Here is a 15,356-nt window from a genome sequence, read left to right on the forward strand (position 1 = left end):
GTTGGAAAAATAAGCGCTTCAGCGACAGCTACTTCAGCGCACCAAACTGAAGTCTCGCAACGACGAAACCTGGCAAATTGTCGCAGGTCAGAAACTAGTTAGTTAGTTAGTTTAGTGGCCAAATGTTTACTAGCGCTTCAGCTATTTAGCTATATCGCACCGAAAGTCAAGATGAACATCACCATAGAGGTGGAAGGTCTCAATTATTCATCACCCACAAGGGGCGGAAGGTCTCAGATGTCCAGTCCGCAGAAGCTGGCTCGAAAGAAGCAGCGTTAGCATCTCAAAGAGACGAAGTGACAAGGAGGGACAGGTGAAAAGCAACAGAAACGAAGACACTCGAACAAGAGGTCGCTAACACGGGACGTCGGCCGCCCGCACGAGAGAGACAGAGAAGGGAAATGTAAGGAATCCTAAGGACTTCTGACGAGCACAGACACCCGTCAGAAGTCCCGCCTGCAGGGAGGTCAGAAACTAACATAGCAAGTCGCGCCTGGAAACGCACGTGCATCAACTTGCCAAAATACTCTTTTGAATTAAACATTCTGAATAAAAATCCTTCGCACCAACGAATGGAAGGTCCGATATGGTCAGCCGCCAGCGGAGCAAACTCAAAATTAAAAAGTGTAATGCGAGCTGCGGAACCTTTCCGGCATTGTTGTGAACGAAAGCGAAAGCCTCAGTACAGTCAAGACAAAATTTGTGAAATATCAGGTACTAAGGGAAATACGGTGCACTACTACCTGCGTGAATCTAGTCCTCCTGCAATAAGACATTGCGTACCAAGAGCCACTACACCAACTTTTAAGTTATCACGCAATTATCAACGCAGACACTGGACAGAACACGGAGCCCATAAATTAATGGCGGGAATTTCTCACTCGTGTTGCCACGGCACAGCTCGACTGACAAGGAGAGCGGTGCACTACTCTTTGCAGCATGTTATTCACAGAGATGGCTTAGCTTGAACATAATACGAACTTTAGGTTTTGCGCATGCCTCGTCTCATAGATGAACTATCTAGGTGCCAGTAGGCGAGAAAGACCAAGCCAAGCGTGTCCATTCCAAGCAAGAATGAACTGAAGAGTCCAATACACACGATGATACCACAATCAATTGATGTATCAATTGTCCGACATGCCAAGGTCTGCTGGGCTTCAACCTTTCTTGATCACCAGTTTCTTTCTGAAAATTCGTGCCTAAAGTTGGCCTTCCTATAGCCGTTCTCTCGATTAGCTAGGCACGCACTAACCGCAACAACCGAGAACTTGTATTCATATATTTTTGAAGGATCAATTCAAAGGACAGGGCGGATTCAAGTAGCTATATTTCAGAGTCAAACATCTTAAAGCTTTAAAAAGAGATCAGAACATCATTTGTGAGCATCACACCTCGTCAAACATTAAATTTCGAATAAAATTAGCATTTAAACCCAAGGTTTAGAACCCTTCAGCACTCGAGATGACGTAATGGTCAACTTGCTAAAATATCACCACACTAAAGGTAGTATGGTCAAGTACCATGGGGTGGAAGTCTAATACAGATGTTTAGACCAAAATATTTCAGACAATTTAAATCCAAAAGGTGCTTCCAACACAATCAAGTATTAAAATATTCACAACGGTTACCAGAGAGCTCTTTTGAGAGCTAGCCAGCCACAAGACAATTAGGTAGAGTGACAAAGTCGCATAGACGCAAATGCTTGCAGACAAGATGAAAAGGATAACAATAATATTCTAAATGAATTGATCAACAGGTTTGGGTCATTTAAGCGCCAACGGATAATTCGCCAGAAAAAGTGGTTGCAACAGACCGTTCCAAATTATTGATCGCAGACAACATTACGAGTTTTAACATTTCGCACATGCTTTCAATGATATCAATTTTCTCAAAGACAAGACATTACAACTTTTGAAAAATGCGTTAATTTATAACTAATAAGCAGAAACTTTACAAGTTTTGAGCATGTCACTCAAAGTTCCAAATGAACTGATCAATGGACAGGCAAATTATTCAAATCTAGATTATTAAATGAAATTCTATGATAATCGTCATAAAATCATTAATTCATGCGTCCGCATATGAATACAATTTAGTTTTGCTCTGGGTCTAGCAGACGCAAACGTCATCTTATTACGTCATTACGATATCCGAGGCGACTTCCAAGTGACCACCCGACATTTAGAGTAACTTAATTGAATACCCGAGGAGTGGCTGCACAGCGTTACTGGAAACACAAGTCGGGCTATCATTCTCGTCTTCTGAAGGTTGACGTTATGAATAGATACATTAAGCGTCATAGTGGCCACTTAGAAGCCGTCCCGGCAATTCGAGCTGTGCACCATCGTACTGCTACCGCAACAAATCTGAAACGGAGGTAAAAGTCAAGTTAAAACGCTAGTCATTTAGAATAACATTCCTTAATCTCTGTGAATATATTAACGAGGCTTTTGAGACCGAGCATGAGGCCTTCATCTGGTCCCGAGTAAATCGTGGAGTCTCCCATGCCCTTATGGGTAGCGTGAGCGAAGTCTATTAGTCTGATATCTACTTTTGTCTTGCTAACTGAATCGCTGGGCGAGCTCGATAGATTTGTACTACTGCTGACAGTCGCTGACAGACAGCTGACGGTAGTCGATGATCTAACCGCTGTTAACGGACAGCAGACAGATGCTGACGAAGAACTGGAGGAAGTGGTCGTTGGGCTTTCTGAACAAAGAGCAGGGCTCGAGGTGGTCTCGATGGCTGGCGCTGATGAGCTGGAACTAATTACAACCTGAGGAGGGACACTACCCTCACTAATTACTTCTATGAGGTCTGAAGAATTTGTGTGGCTCTTTATATCGTTAATACAAAGCTCTGGAGCAGGCTTGTTGGTACAAGTCGACACGCTGGCGTCCATGCTGGCAGATGCGGTGGCTATGTTGTTGTTGTACATTGAAAAGTTTACGTCTGAGGCTGAAAGATGAGCAACAAGCGAGGTTGTCACAGAACTTGTCGGGCCTTGCTCAGCGTTTCCTAGACTATGCGAAAGTTGTGAGCAGACGTTGTTGTTACTCCTGCTGAGATTGCTGTGGTTAGGCGGCGAACTGTTAACTTCCATACATGCAGGATGGTGTGAAAGGGCATTTTTCAGACTAGAATCTGAACACTGGCTGCCTGTAGCTTGTTTAGGCTGTTGAGTTGCATCTTCGTAAATGGTTTCCATAGGAACGTTTTCAGAATTGGAACAGGAGCTTGAGTCTACATCAGAATTTATGGTGGTGTTCGTGTTGCTGTTACGATCATCACACGTGCTGTGAGGAACGAGATTAGAACTAACCTTGGAATAACACAAGCAACTTGCACCTGTCGCCGCACTGTGTCTTTCTTGGGCAGTAAGATCACACATTGTATGGTCGTCGGATATCTTACAAGTATTCGCCAACTCCGAAATGTGAGAAGTGGGAGCGGCACAAAATTGACTTATGGGTTGATTATGGATTGAATCGCTTATAGTAGATGTAAATGAAGGTTCATATTGTTGAGTAAATAACGATGTAGTCTCAACAGAGGCGTGCTCTGAAGGGTTTGTTCTAGCAAGCGGTCGCTCCTGGCAATTAGGCAGATGACAAGCAAAAGTTTTGGTATCAGCCTCCTCCTTAAATGCAAGCTTTTGCTGGTGAGAATCGTACAGGTTTCCTTCTACAACCCTTGCGTCATTTCCATCACTTAAACTAGTAATTTGTTGAGATTGGGCAGTGCTAGTATCAGGATTTATCAAGCCTTGTCGCAGGGAGACCGAACCCGATAAACTTTCCATGAGCTTCTCATGAGGTTCAGTAGTCATTCTGGTGTCATGAGGTAGCGGCAAAGATTCTCTTCTGATGGCTAGATCTTCGTCCTCCAAGAAAACATTTCTCTCATTCACTGGGGCAGGGTCCAGAGGTAGGAGCTGATTTATATCAGAGGCACTTTTAACAACCGATTTATAGTTTCTCGAGTCACCACTCACCTTATCCGCAGTAGTTACATTATCAGCAGTCACTTCTCTCAAGTTCGCAGAAATAGACGCATTAGTTTGTAAATTTTCCGCACTTTTGTTACCAGCTAAACTCTCGCTTTTTGTTGGTAACCGCCCTAACGACGAGTTACCAGACGTAGCGACGTTTTTGGAACAGTCTGAAGAAGTGCTGGAGTTTGTCCTCTTTAGGCTACGGCTGTGTGATGAATTTTCTCTGCTGTTCTTCCTGTTATCGCGTTTGTCTTTATTGCAAATGGGCGTATTCTCCTTGTCCTTTGCTGCGGTATTCGTTGATTGCTCCTTACTTTTTGGCGTACCTTTTGTGTCGTAACTGTCGTATAAAATTAGCAGAGACGACGTGAAAAACCTGAAATGAGAAGGGTACTAACATTACCACTCCGGCATACGAGTGAAATTATATAAAGATCAAAATAACCACAAGAATTAGAAACTTTCCTTTATGAAGGCATCAAAAGAGGGTGAACGACACAAGCTACCTGAATGAATCTAAAGATGCGACAATTCTTCTAAGTTCAGTGAGCTTTGCAATGATTTGATCGACAATGTCGCCTCTGAAGCGCCGGCCGTTGTGCAGGAAGTGGCGCAGCGTCTGCTGGAAGCCGTCCTCCGTGAGCTCCCGCCCCACGTATTTATTCTTGCACACGTAGCATTTAGCGTCACGGTCGTACACCTGAAGCGTTTCAGTGTTCCGTGAAATAAATGCAAGGTGATATGCAGGGAAACTGGCCTCAACAATATTTAACGAAAGCCAACAACTTATGAAAATCAAGTTAACATGCTGATGTGACAGATTACGATTGGCATGATTACATTGTAAACTAGAATCAATTATCGCCAATGCTGAAACTAATATTAAGGGTATCTGGGTATCTGGAGATGACTTTTCGGGCACAAACTATTGTACCTGCATGCCCGCGAGCCTGACCCCCAGGCGGGGGGTGGTGGTGTGCTGAGCTTTACGCGTCTGGCTGCGTCGCTTGCTCTCCGGGGCGTCGTCGCCGTACTGCCGCGTGCCCATCTTCAGGTCGAGCACGTTAGGCACGCGGTACACGTGCGTCAGATTCTCCAGCAGGATGCATTCTGTAAACACTCCTTGCGATTAAGATGCAATTGCACTTATAGTGAAGGTAACTGACTGACAAGCATTCAAGCATATCCGGATAGGTTTCAATTTGCGTTCGAACAATTATTGCACAATTCAAACTAAGACCACTCAAGGAAATTCTACGTGGTAGTTTCGACGCACCCATAACATTAACTTTGTTCTCGGCCTTCTTCTTGAGCTTGTCGAGGTATCTCTGATGACACTCTTTGAGCCAGGGGTTGTGTGCGGGCATGACACGGGGGAGAGGGGGACCTATCATGGGTTGGAGCGAATTGTTGTCCTCGTCTTCCTCCTCTTCTGCCATTTCTCCACCCACCTCCTCCCCTTCGCTTGCCAGCTCCACGTTGCATGAACGCACACGCCCCACCTTATTTCTGGTGGCGTCAAGGATAGAAATTTTCAGGAGTCTGTGCCGAAACTGCTTCAAAGGCTAAAGAATTTTTTTCGTCAATAATGGAATTACATTGACGTGACGAGCGTTCCTAACTTACAGCGGATATCTGAAAGTGCATCAAAAATATAATTTCAAGATAAGAGCTAAGCAATTCAGCAATTTATTGAGACGAAGGATCCACAGTGTGCTGACTTAGACTGAACTGCAACAATTGAGACACCTGATGGTGCCAATTACTGGTGCTTAAAATTCAAGGTAATTTCCGAGATGTGTGACTAGGTCAGTCTGGAGGTACTGAGGTAGCAAGTAGTGGCACCTGTTAAGATCAGCAGTGCGACGTGACGAGAGGTAGCCGCGCTCAGCAGCATTGGGTGGCAAGGCAGCAACAGCTACTCCTTCAGCAGTTCGTTCCACTAAAACCTGCATATGACTATTTCAATTTATACTAGCGATTATAAATTACCATTATAGAAAACCTTTTATCTTCAAATAAATTTTAGTTATCTAAGGATTCGTGTACAGAAGTAAATAGGCAGGGAATCTAAAGAAACGAGCGAGATCCAAAATGCCGCCATGACATAATTTAACCAATATTTACACAGAATACATAGCATGTGCTTCTGAATTTGGTTCAGAAATACTGAACTCTTTGCTTCTTTCAAGAACAAAGAGCATTTATTGCTAGGTATTCTGCACCACGGGAGCTAATGGAAATCACTATCAGCAGCCACTATCATTTGTGCAGCGGCAAGATTTAATCGGTCATCAGCAGGGAGATGCTAATTGGGCGCAAGACGCAGGATCAGCTGAGCAAGTCCAATTTTCACCAGAAATAAAATCTCTTCAGATTCTTTAGTTTTTCTTGCACACATGAAAACGTCAACTATAATTACTCTTGCCTATTCTTCCCGGCGAATATTAACCAATTCCCGATGATACTAATGAATTAATGAATTTTATGTAGTATGCAACAAGAGAATCTAAGAAGAATTTCAAGTGGCTGGAATGACAAAAAGCACTAGTAAATATTTCAGCACCAAATAACTACTTTCGGAGGAATTTGAAGTGTAAATAGTTAATCCAACCTTTTCTGTAAAAATCCTTCCAATTTAAGGAGCTCAACAGCTCAAAAGCACATTATCTACCTGTTCATTGATGCTAGAAACGAGATAATTAAAGCAAAACTTCACTATAAATATTTTCAATTGTCAGCATCTTCTACACTTTTTCCCAATGCCAAGAAAAAAGACTTATGAAATGAATAATCACTGAAATTTATGACACGTGACACCAGGCCTGACATTTCAATTAAAAATGCATTACAAAAATGACATGGACATTGATGTGTTATTTTATTTTGAATCCAATACTTTAATTAAAAACGACTAAAGAAATTATACAATTAGTTAGAATAAAAATTAAAACCCAATGGTGACCTTGAGAGTGCCTCGGAACTCGGGTGTGAAGGGCCTCATCTGTGGTGGGAGAGTGCGGTAAAACTTGGCCTCCCGACCAATCAAAGGCTTGCACACGGTGACGTCATCAAGCACCCACAGTGACGAGTGGCCACTCACTTGATGTATTAGTGGCTCCAACTGACAAAAAATTCAAACTATCAACATTTGACTATTTTTACCATTTTTTATACAATTCCCATCAATATCTAGGTATTTATTGCATTTTGGTACCAAATTTTGTATGCAATTATCAGAGAAACTTGCTTTACTTGACCATTGGAAACGCACTGCTCCTATAAATGCTTTGGGCACAGTTTGATAATACTTCTGGGCACAGCATAAAGCTTTTCAGCTGTGGACGAAATCGTGTCGTTTTACAGCTTACTATTGGAATCCCAATCATTGGTAATGACATGGTTTACCACTTATTTCCTCATGAAAATTAGGGCAACCATCTTCAAAGGCCCTGATATATTTCCACACTATCCCATAACTTTTTATGCTTTAACCATAGACTTCAAGGATGATTTGACAATGAATATCAACCGATATGAAGCTCTGAGCAGAGAAATGTATGCTCATTAGTCAGCAGGATTCTGAATAGTTGGAGGCCTTCAAAATCAAGTAAATGCACGTTAGCTTCATCAGATGGCTCCATAGTTGTCTCAGTGGCTTCCGAACAGATGTAGCTACACGGTACACTAGTGCTAAACAGCAGCTACAGTGCAGTAGCAGCCCGATTTACAAATAGTACTGCTCTACAAACACCCATTACGTCAAGGGACTGAGAACTATGATTAACACAAGGATTAAATTACCTGAACAAGCTGAGCAGCTCTGCCCTCCCTAGGATCCATACTGCCCAAGGTCATCTGGCCACCAACTACCTGGAAAAATGTCTTTGTGGTTATTCATGGAACATCAAAAAATAAAGTACAACTTGCCTATTGGAATGCAAGAAGTGTAACAATATGGTTGGTAAAATTACAGACGAGCATCTTCAATCTAACTTTGAAACTGATCAATGTAAAGCAATTGTTGACTAAATAAAATTAAATCTAATAAATAAATAAATAAAAAAAAATCTACAATCCTATTTATTTAATAGTACAGGTTATTAGAATTTATGAAAAAATACTTACCTTGGTAAATAAACAAGTCTTGAGGGATAGAGTAATCAAATAATTGTCTTTGAGAAGTTCCTGTGAATAAAACAAATACAGGACACAAAATAAGAAGGTTAGAGAAAGGCAAAATGAATTTTCACAAGGAATATTATAAAAAGGCTAACTTCACATTTGCAAAAAATAGCCAAGGTAGCAGCTTTTTAAACCTACAACCATGGATAAAGATTTGCTGTATACTTAGCTTATAGTAAAACATACGAGAATTTCCTTTACAAAACGTATGCATTACCTACCAAGAGACTAAGATTGAGGAATGCTCTGGTTCCCAACTTGGTATGAATATGTAAAATTCTTTCCTTATTCCATCACATATCAACAGGAATAGGTACAAGTGGAGAAAATAAACAGTAATGATAAGAATGTGATCATAGAAAATAAAGTTTTCTTCCTTGGCTGGAAGCTGGCATTTATATATATGTATATATATTTTTTGAGGTTGGTTTACAATATAACAAACTATATAGTTTAATTCAGAAAACAGCAAAGCCTGGAATTCAATGCAAGCCGCACAAGATTCTGCAGCACAACCCACCAATGCTGGCAGATGGCCTAAAAACAGCAAGGTTTCCAGATATAAAAGCCTATTCAAAAATAGTAAATTTGTAGGTTCCAGTGCAAAAATTAAATTTTCCTTCCTTCCATAGATTTTAAAATTGAATGAAGTAGTACTGCCATCATAAATTTTTGTAGCCCAACACAACTGGAAAAACTTGATTATGGAATTCGTTAGTAAAACGACCCTGCAATCCACCAGTGGGTCATGCTACACCTATTGTGCTAAGGCCAGAGATAATTTTATCAAAGAAGAAATTCATTTGGACATTGGCAAGTTTAGTAAAATGATTATATATGAGCTGGAAAGACCAATGCATATGATTAGACAAGTTTGCTGTTAGATAACAAGTAGTGTGCCCATAAGCAGGCATCAGGCATGTGATTGGGATGAACTATTTGAGCCATGACCTGAGCTTTCCAGCCATTTTTGGAGCCAAAAGAATCTGATACTGCCAAGGCTATACATACTCCTATCTAACCAATTAAATACTGATAAAAATATATACAGTAGTAATTGTAAGAAAAACCCAAATATGATTATGAAAATCAAAGATATATTCTTGGGCCAGAAGCAAGAATTGGTTGATCCATTTTAGGTTGGTTGACATTCGACAAAAACAGGAAACTATACCTAAAGGTTAATCAGATTGACTTTGAAGAATATAATAAAGCTGTATTTATACCAAGGCATACTCATGTGGATATAGATGAACTATTGTCTATAGAATTATGTACTCTAAAAGGCATAGCCTACCAGCAAGCTGGAGCAGGTCTATCATGCATGAAAAATTATACAAGGAAATTGAAATACAAAATCTATTGGCTGCCAGCATGTCACTTTGCTTAGAAGGTTTCTATCATGTATCAAGATTCAAGAAAGGGAGTTATGCTTTTCTAAGTAGCAAATGTTTAAAAAAAAAAAAGATCCAGCTAGGAAGATTTCATAATGCAAATTATCATTCCTAGATTTCTATTTGGCATTTACAGGATTGGAATTTTCCTATTTGTTTCTGTAATCTCCTGGCACTTGGCACTAATATCACAAATTTTTAATAGGCCTACATTTGGAATCTTGTTGCCTAATGGAGCACTTTTGTTAATTATATAGAAGCCAAGCCTAGGAGGTATTCCATCTGGCAGAAATCTTGCAGTTTCGGAAATGGCAGGAAGGCTCTAGTTGCAGCGCTAAACTAAATACATACAAGGGGATCCCTGCACTAAACAGGGTCATCATAGCTCATAGGCCTACTCAACTCACCTACTGCCTACATAAGAAATTGATTTAAATATTGGTAAAAGAAGTAAATAAAAAATGAACAGATTCTAAAAAATCTCTGGTTTCTCACTATGGCTTAAGTAGATATTTTCCAATGCTTGTCTGGTAACAATGTAGGCTAGTTAATGAATGAGGTGATCACCAAAGATTGATAGCTAGATCTTCTTAAACATCAGTTGTTAGTTACTTTTGGTCTCAACTTCTCTCAAGGCTTAGAACCATCATTCAACAGTACCAATTCAATAGCAATTACATACAATTCAACTGTCAACAGGCCTATAATTACTAGAACCAATAACTGCTGAAATTACCTTCAGCCCAACTAAAAGGCTATATTTGAGAATTTGACCAGGGTACTAGCTGAATTAGGAAAAATGTGAGAGTAACAGTCTCTTTTCAAGTCCTACCTACTTCACAGACATTCACATTACACAGCACAGTGAGTCAGTGACAGACTGACAGGTAATCGGGTAAAGAGCTAGGTATTCAGATAAGTTAAGTGTGATTAGTGATAGAATGTAATAACTTATTCAACAATATTAATATATTGCAGTATAATATATTGCAGCAGTAAACAATATTAATATATTGCAACAATATAGAAGAAGATTCGTTGACAGTTGAAGTGTCAAGTGCGGACAGCGAGTTCCTAACGATACCGATTACCGAGCTGCGCATCGTTCATGATCAATTAGCGCTGCCTACTACACTGACGTCCGAATGAATTTTAAGAACTTTGATTGATACCATACAGAAATACGTTTGGAGCTAATTGCAAGATTCTCTCAAAATTCAGTCATTCAAATACTTGTACAACAGCAAAAAGCAGATACGAAGACCTCAGCTCCCTAAAGAAGAAACCACCGTAGTCGTTGAAATGCGAACGTCATTTACAGTACGATCACCTGCAAACAGCAGCTGATACTGGCATCATACGTCAGAATGACGTAATCGAATTTTTCTTTCGCAAGAAGTTCAGTATTGCGGAAGTTGTGCTGTAGATACTTGGCTGTTGTAAGAATTACCAAATACTAATGAGACGACGAGTTGTGAATCAAAATAGTACCTTATCATTTCAGAATGAGAGCTGCCAATGATTGAATGATATACAAGTCCTTACTTGGACTAGAAAACATTTTGTTACGTGTGAGGCTGTGAGCAGAAGAAAAACGCTGATAAGCTTATGGGATCTTTATAAGAAAGCATTATTAAATTATATTCACTAATAAATCGTATATATTATCAATATCAACATAAATGTAAAAAATATATGTCACTGATGATGGTGAGATGATTGATGATTAAAAATTTGAGGCATTTAAAAAATATTGAAAGTTGTTTCGAAATTTATCAGTGGACGATTCCGAAATATCTTCAATAGCTCAAAGAAACATCAGTTATTCCCTGCACGCACCATTACGTTGTTGACTAAGTCTGTATTCGTGCCACGGTGCGCGAACGTGTCAAAAAACGAAGGTAAAATTATATTTTTTTTTGTTCACGTTTAATTTTTTTGTTTTGTTAAACATCAACGTTAGGTCCTAATGATTACGTGTACCAAGTTTCATCGAGCTGCATTGAGCGTTCAATAGTTTGAGAGATATTACTTGATCATTTAATTTGGAGTCTGGCCGTAAAATTACATTGTCCGACACGTAGTTCGCAACTTCTGTAATAATATTTCCCTTGTGATCTTGTTTACATTAATGGCTTACGTTTGACAATGTGATATTTATCGCAGCACACGACTCATGTCTCGATCTCTTATTGATATTACGGGCTCACGACTGTGTGCATGTTATTGGGGCATCGGTCTAGAGTTGCCAGAGTAAATTACACGTATCATGATATCGCTAGAGATTATTCGGAAGTTTGCGCTAGTAATATGATAATATCCACAATTCCAGCAAGAATTTCGTTTAAGTCTAGTAGGTAGTTGTTTCTTTTTCATACCTTTTTATACAGTAAACTCAGCTTAGGCATCACCAACAGACACATACGAGAAATACATATAACATAACATAGTGATCTCGGCGCTGAAGTGTAGGCCTGATGTGGCCTGTCGCCGATTTTTTTCCTTTTCGTGCCTTGTTCACAGAACATCTAAAATCGTGTCATTTGACCGGATCTTTTCATGACTGACGATAGTTTGAAATAGCTACTCGACTTCCATCGGGTTCGATATGGTGCTAGGCATTTAAAATATGAACATGTATTTTTCCATAGCTTTACCTAGTCTGTTCTTGAACGCGTTCATGTTTGGAGCGCCAACGATGTCATCGGGAAGGCTGTTCCACATTTCGGTGATTCGAAGCGAGAGGAAATGTTGGCGCGTGGAGAAGTTGCAGCGCAGTTTTTTTAGTTTATAGCCGTGGCCCCTGGTGTTGGTTCTTGTATCAAATTCTAGTAATCTTTCGGGGACCTTGTATAAACCAAATATTTAGTATCAGAAGGCAGAATAAGCTTGTTTCAACACGTGTGGTTACTGGCCAGAGAATTCTTCAATTTAAATTTTCAGGGTCAAACAATATTCTTCAGATGACATTAGTTGATCAAAATGCAGGTTCAAGGGAGTAATATCACTTTATTAACGACGTTTCGAATGGAACAACATTCATTTGTTACATTATACATTATATATAACAACATTATATATATATACAAATAAAAGACTGATTTTTTATATGTATATGTGGATATTTTTTGAGATTGGTAGATTAAAGTAGACATCCCTGTAGGGAAGGTAAAAAATAAAAAGTAAATAACTAACTTTTATTTACTGCATCTAACCAGTACTAGTTCGGTTAAGTTAATTGCAATAAAGTTGCATTGATATGTTTCGAAAATGTTTTATTATCATAAAATGTTTAGGAGTAAACCCCAATAGCAGAACAATAAATATTTAGATATTTCCAATAATTTGGGCCATTGTAGCGGCGCTACATTTTACTGTAGCGGTAGCGCCCGCTACAATCTAGTGGGTGTAGCGGTAGCGCCCGCTACATTTAGAGCATGTAGCGGTAGCGGTAGCGCCCGCTACATTTAGAGCATGTAGCGGTAGCGGTAGCGCCCGCTACATTTAGAGCATGTAGCGGTAGCGGCGCTACATTTCAAAGTAGCGCTGCCCAGCTCTGACCATGCGTATACTTGTCTACCTCAATGAGGTCCCCACGCAGACGTCGATAACTGAGGCTTGGAAGCTTTATAATCTTCACTCTTTCTTCATAGGACTTGCCCTTCAAGCCTTGAATTATCCTTGTTGCACGTCTTTGAACATTTTCTATTATATTTTTGTCCTTTTCAAATCTCGGTGGCCACACAACGTTTCCAAACTCAAGATTAGGGCGCACGACTTTCCAGAAAACATTCTTCGATCAATTGCTCAATATGTTATTTAAAAGAGGAATTACATGTCATAACTTTTCAGAAAACATTTATGTCCCGTTCGCAATTACCGATTCAAATTATTATTTCGGCAAAAATAAATGTTAACATTCAACAGCAACGCGAATATCTAGCCGGGCGCAATAGGATCTTAATGAAACTAAACTGAAAATAATAGTTAAGCCTTGGTAACCTATCACGAATAGGATAATGAAAATACATCACGAACCGATGGAAGAAAAATCGCTCTTAAACGAACATTTTCACAAAAAAATGCAACTCGCGAGCGATGAGTAAACAAAACAGGAATATCTGGTTAACAGCTATAAATGCCAACAGGAAACGGTGAGTACAAACACGGCAAGACACAACGCACATAAACGACTGGACAAAATGTATGCCTCATGTCTTCTTGAACTTCAAAAAATGTCCGTTTATTTATAAGACTTCGAGGACATTGGAAATAAATTAGTAACCACTGGTAGATGCAAAGAATAATTGCTTGGCTTCCTGGCAAAAATAAGGCGGAAACGCAGTCGTTGTGTCAGTAAGAGGAACAATATGAACTTTTAGCCACTCGGAATTACATGAAGTGCTTGCTTCACAGCACAAAAGACGGTGCAACACTGCGCTGATAGAGCACAGATTAGAGTGGCATTCCGTCATGATCAATTCGGTTTATTGGCCGCGAAAATTAAAAGTGTTCAAAGAAAAACAAACGCCTTATAGTGCCGAAGCAAAAAACCGACTACGTCAACCATAAGGGCTTCGAAGTAGCTAGTGCCAGTAGTAGCGAAATGTCATTAAGATTACGATGCAGTGAAAGAAAAATTGGTTGCAGTTTGGCAAGGTAGTCACAATATGGTTGAAGCTAAGCACCTAAGTTTACTGAAGAGCATAAGTAATGCTCAAAAAGCGGCAGAAGAGAAAGAAAACGAAAAAATTATTAGAGATCAACATCAGGTGTCAGTACAACGTGAGATCACAAAGTCGGGCGAATTTGGAATAGTGAAAAGCCATGCCAATATTTACATTCAGATGCGATACCTTAAAACCCGTGCTTCCACGCGATTGACAAACGCCTCGTGAAGCACGTACTCGTAGTCTCCGGTCAGGCAAACCCAAGCTCGTAGTCTCCGGTCAGGCAAACCCAAGCTCGTAGTCTCCGGTCAGGCGAACCCAAGCTCGTAGTCTCCGGTCAGGCAAACCCAAGCTCGTACTCTCCGGTCAGGCAAAGCCACGCTCGTACTCTCCAGTCAGGCAAACCCAAGCTCGTAGTCTCCGGTCAGGCAAACCCAAGCTCGTACTCTCCGGTCAGGCAAACCCAAGCTCGCAGTCTCCGGTCAGGCGAACCAAGCTAGTAGTCTCCGGTCAGGCGAACCCAAGCTCGTACTTTCCGGTCAGGCAAACCCAAGCTCGTAGTCTCCGGTCAGGCGAACCCAAGCTCGTACTCTCCGGTTAGGCGAACACTAGCTAGTAGTGTCCGGTCAGGCGAACCCAAGCTCGTACTCTCCGGTCAGGCAAACCCAAGCTAGTAGTGTTCGGTCAAGCGAACCAAAGCTCGTACTCTCCGGTCAGGAGAACCTAAGCTCGTACTCTCCGGTTAGGCGAACACTAGCTCGTAGAATTATAAAAATTATTAAATTCTAAAGTATTTAGTATCACGAATGTATGCAGAAGTCAAACCTTGAAGCAAGCTCATTTGCAAGGTGGACGGTAACCTAAAAGCATGAGCGTGAACTGTCCCTGGGCGAATCGGGTGTAATATTCACGAAAGCTGACTCCCAACACCAATGATAATAAATTGACGCAGATTTGCCCTGTTGGGAAATAGCCTCTACATAGAAGAAAAAAAAGGTATCCGCGCAGTTAAGGAAGATCTTACAAAGATCGACAGCAGCGTGTTACAGAAACTCACGTCTACATAAAGATCATTCACAGCAACAGTACAAACTCGCATTTCCATCTAAATAT

The 15,356-nt window shown here is 40.4% G+C and overlaps 1 protein-coding gene across 1 annotated transcript; it reads right to left on the minus strand.

Moving 5' to 3' along the window:
• Positions 1-1,309: 1,309 nt before the first annotated feature.
• On the minus strand, positions 1,310-8,220 carry LOC108673397 (serine-rich adhesin for platelets). Its single transcript, XM_018161217.2, has 8 exons — positions 8,123-8,220; positions 7,799-7,867; positions 6,960-7,118; positions 5,840-5,943; positions 5,271-5,503; positions 4,929-5,104; positions 4,501-4,694; positions 1,310-4,370 (listed from the first exon to the last, which is right to left on the minus strand). The coding sequence occupies exons 2-8, from the start codon at positions 7,850-7,852 to the stop codon at positions 2,402-2,404; spliced, it is 2,889 nt and encodes a 962-aa protein (XP_018016706.1). The 5' UTR covers positions 7,853-7,867; positions 8,123-8,220; the 3' UTR covers positions 1,310-2,401.
• Between the last annotated feature and the right edge of the window lie 7,136 nt (positions 8,221-15,356).

The sequence above is a fragment of the Hyalella azteca genome, unplaced genomic scaffold, assembly GCF_000764305.2.
Source record: "Hyalella azteca isolate HAZT.00-mixed unplaced genomic scaffold, Hazt_2.0.2 contig10287, whole genome shotgun sequence".
Taxonomy (NCBI): Eukaryota; Metazoa; Arthropoda; class Malacostraca; order Amphipoda; family Hyalellidae; genus Hyalella; species Hyalella azteca.

Coding starts and splice junctions, on each gene's coding strand:
- LOC108673397 (XM_018161217.2), bottom strand. CDS start 7,852: ATGACCTTGGGCAGTATGGATCCTAGGGAGGGCAGAGCTGCTCAGCTT. Junction 4,695..4,928: donor TCAGGCTCGCGGGCATGCAG/GTACAATAGTTT, acceptor GAAACGCTTCAG/GTGTACGACCGTGACGCTAA. Junction 4,371..4,500: donor GCATCTTTAGATTCATTCAG/GTAGCTTGTGTC, acceptor TTCTCATTTCAG/GTTTTTCACGTCGTCTCTGC.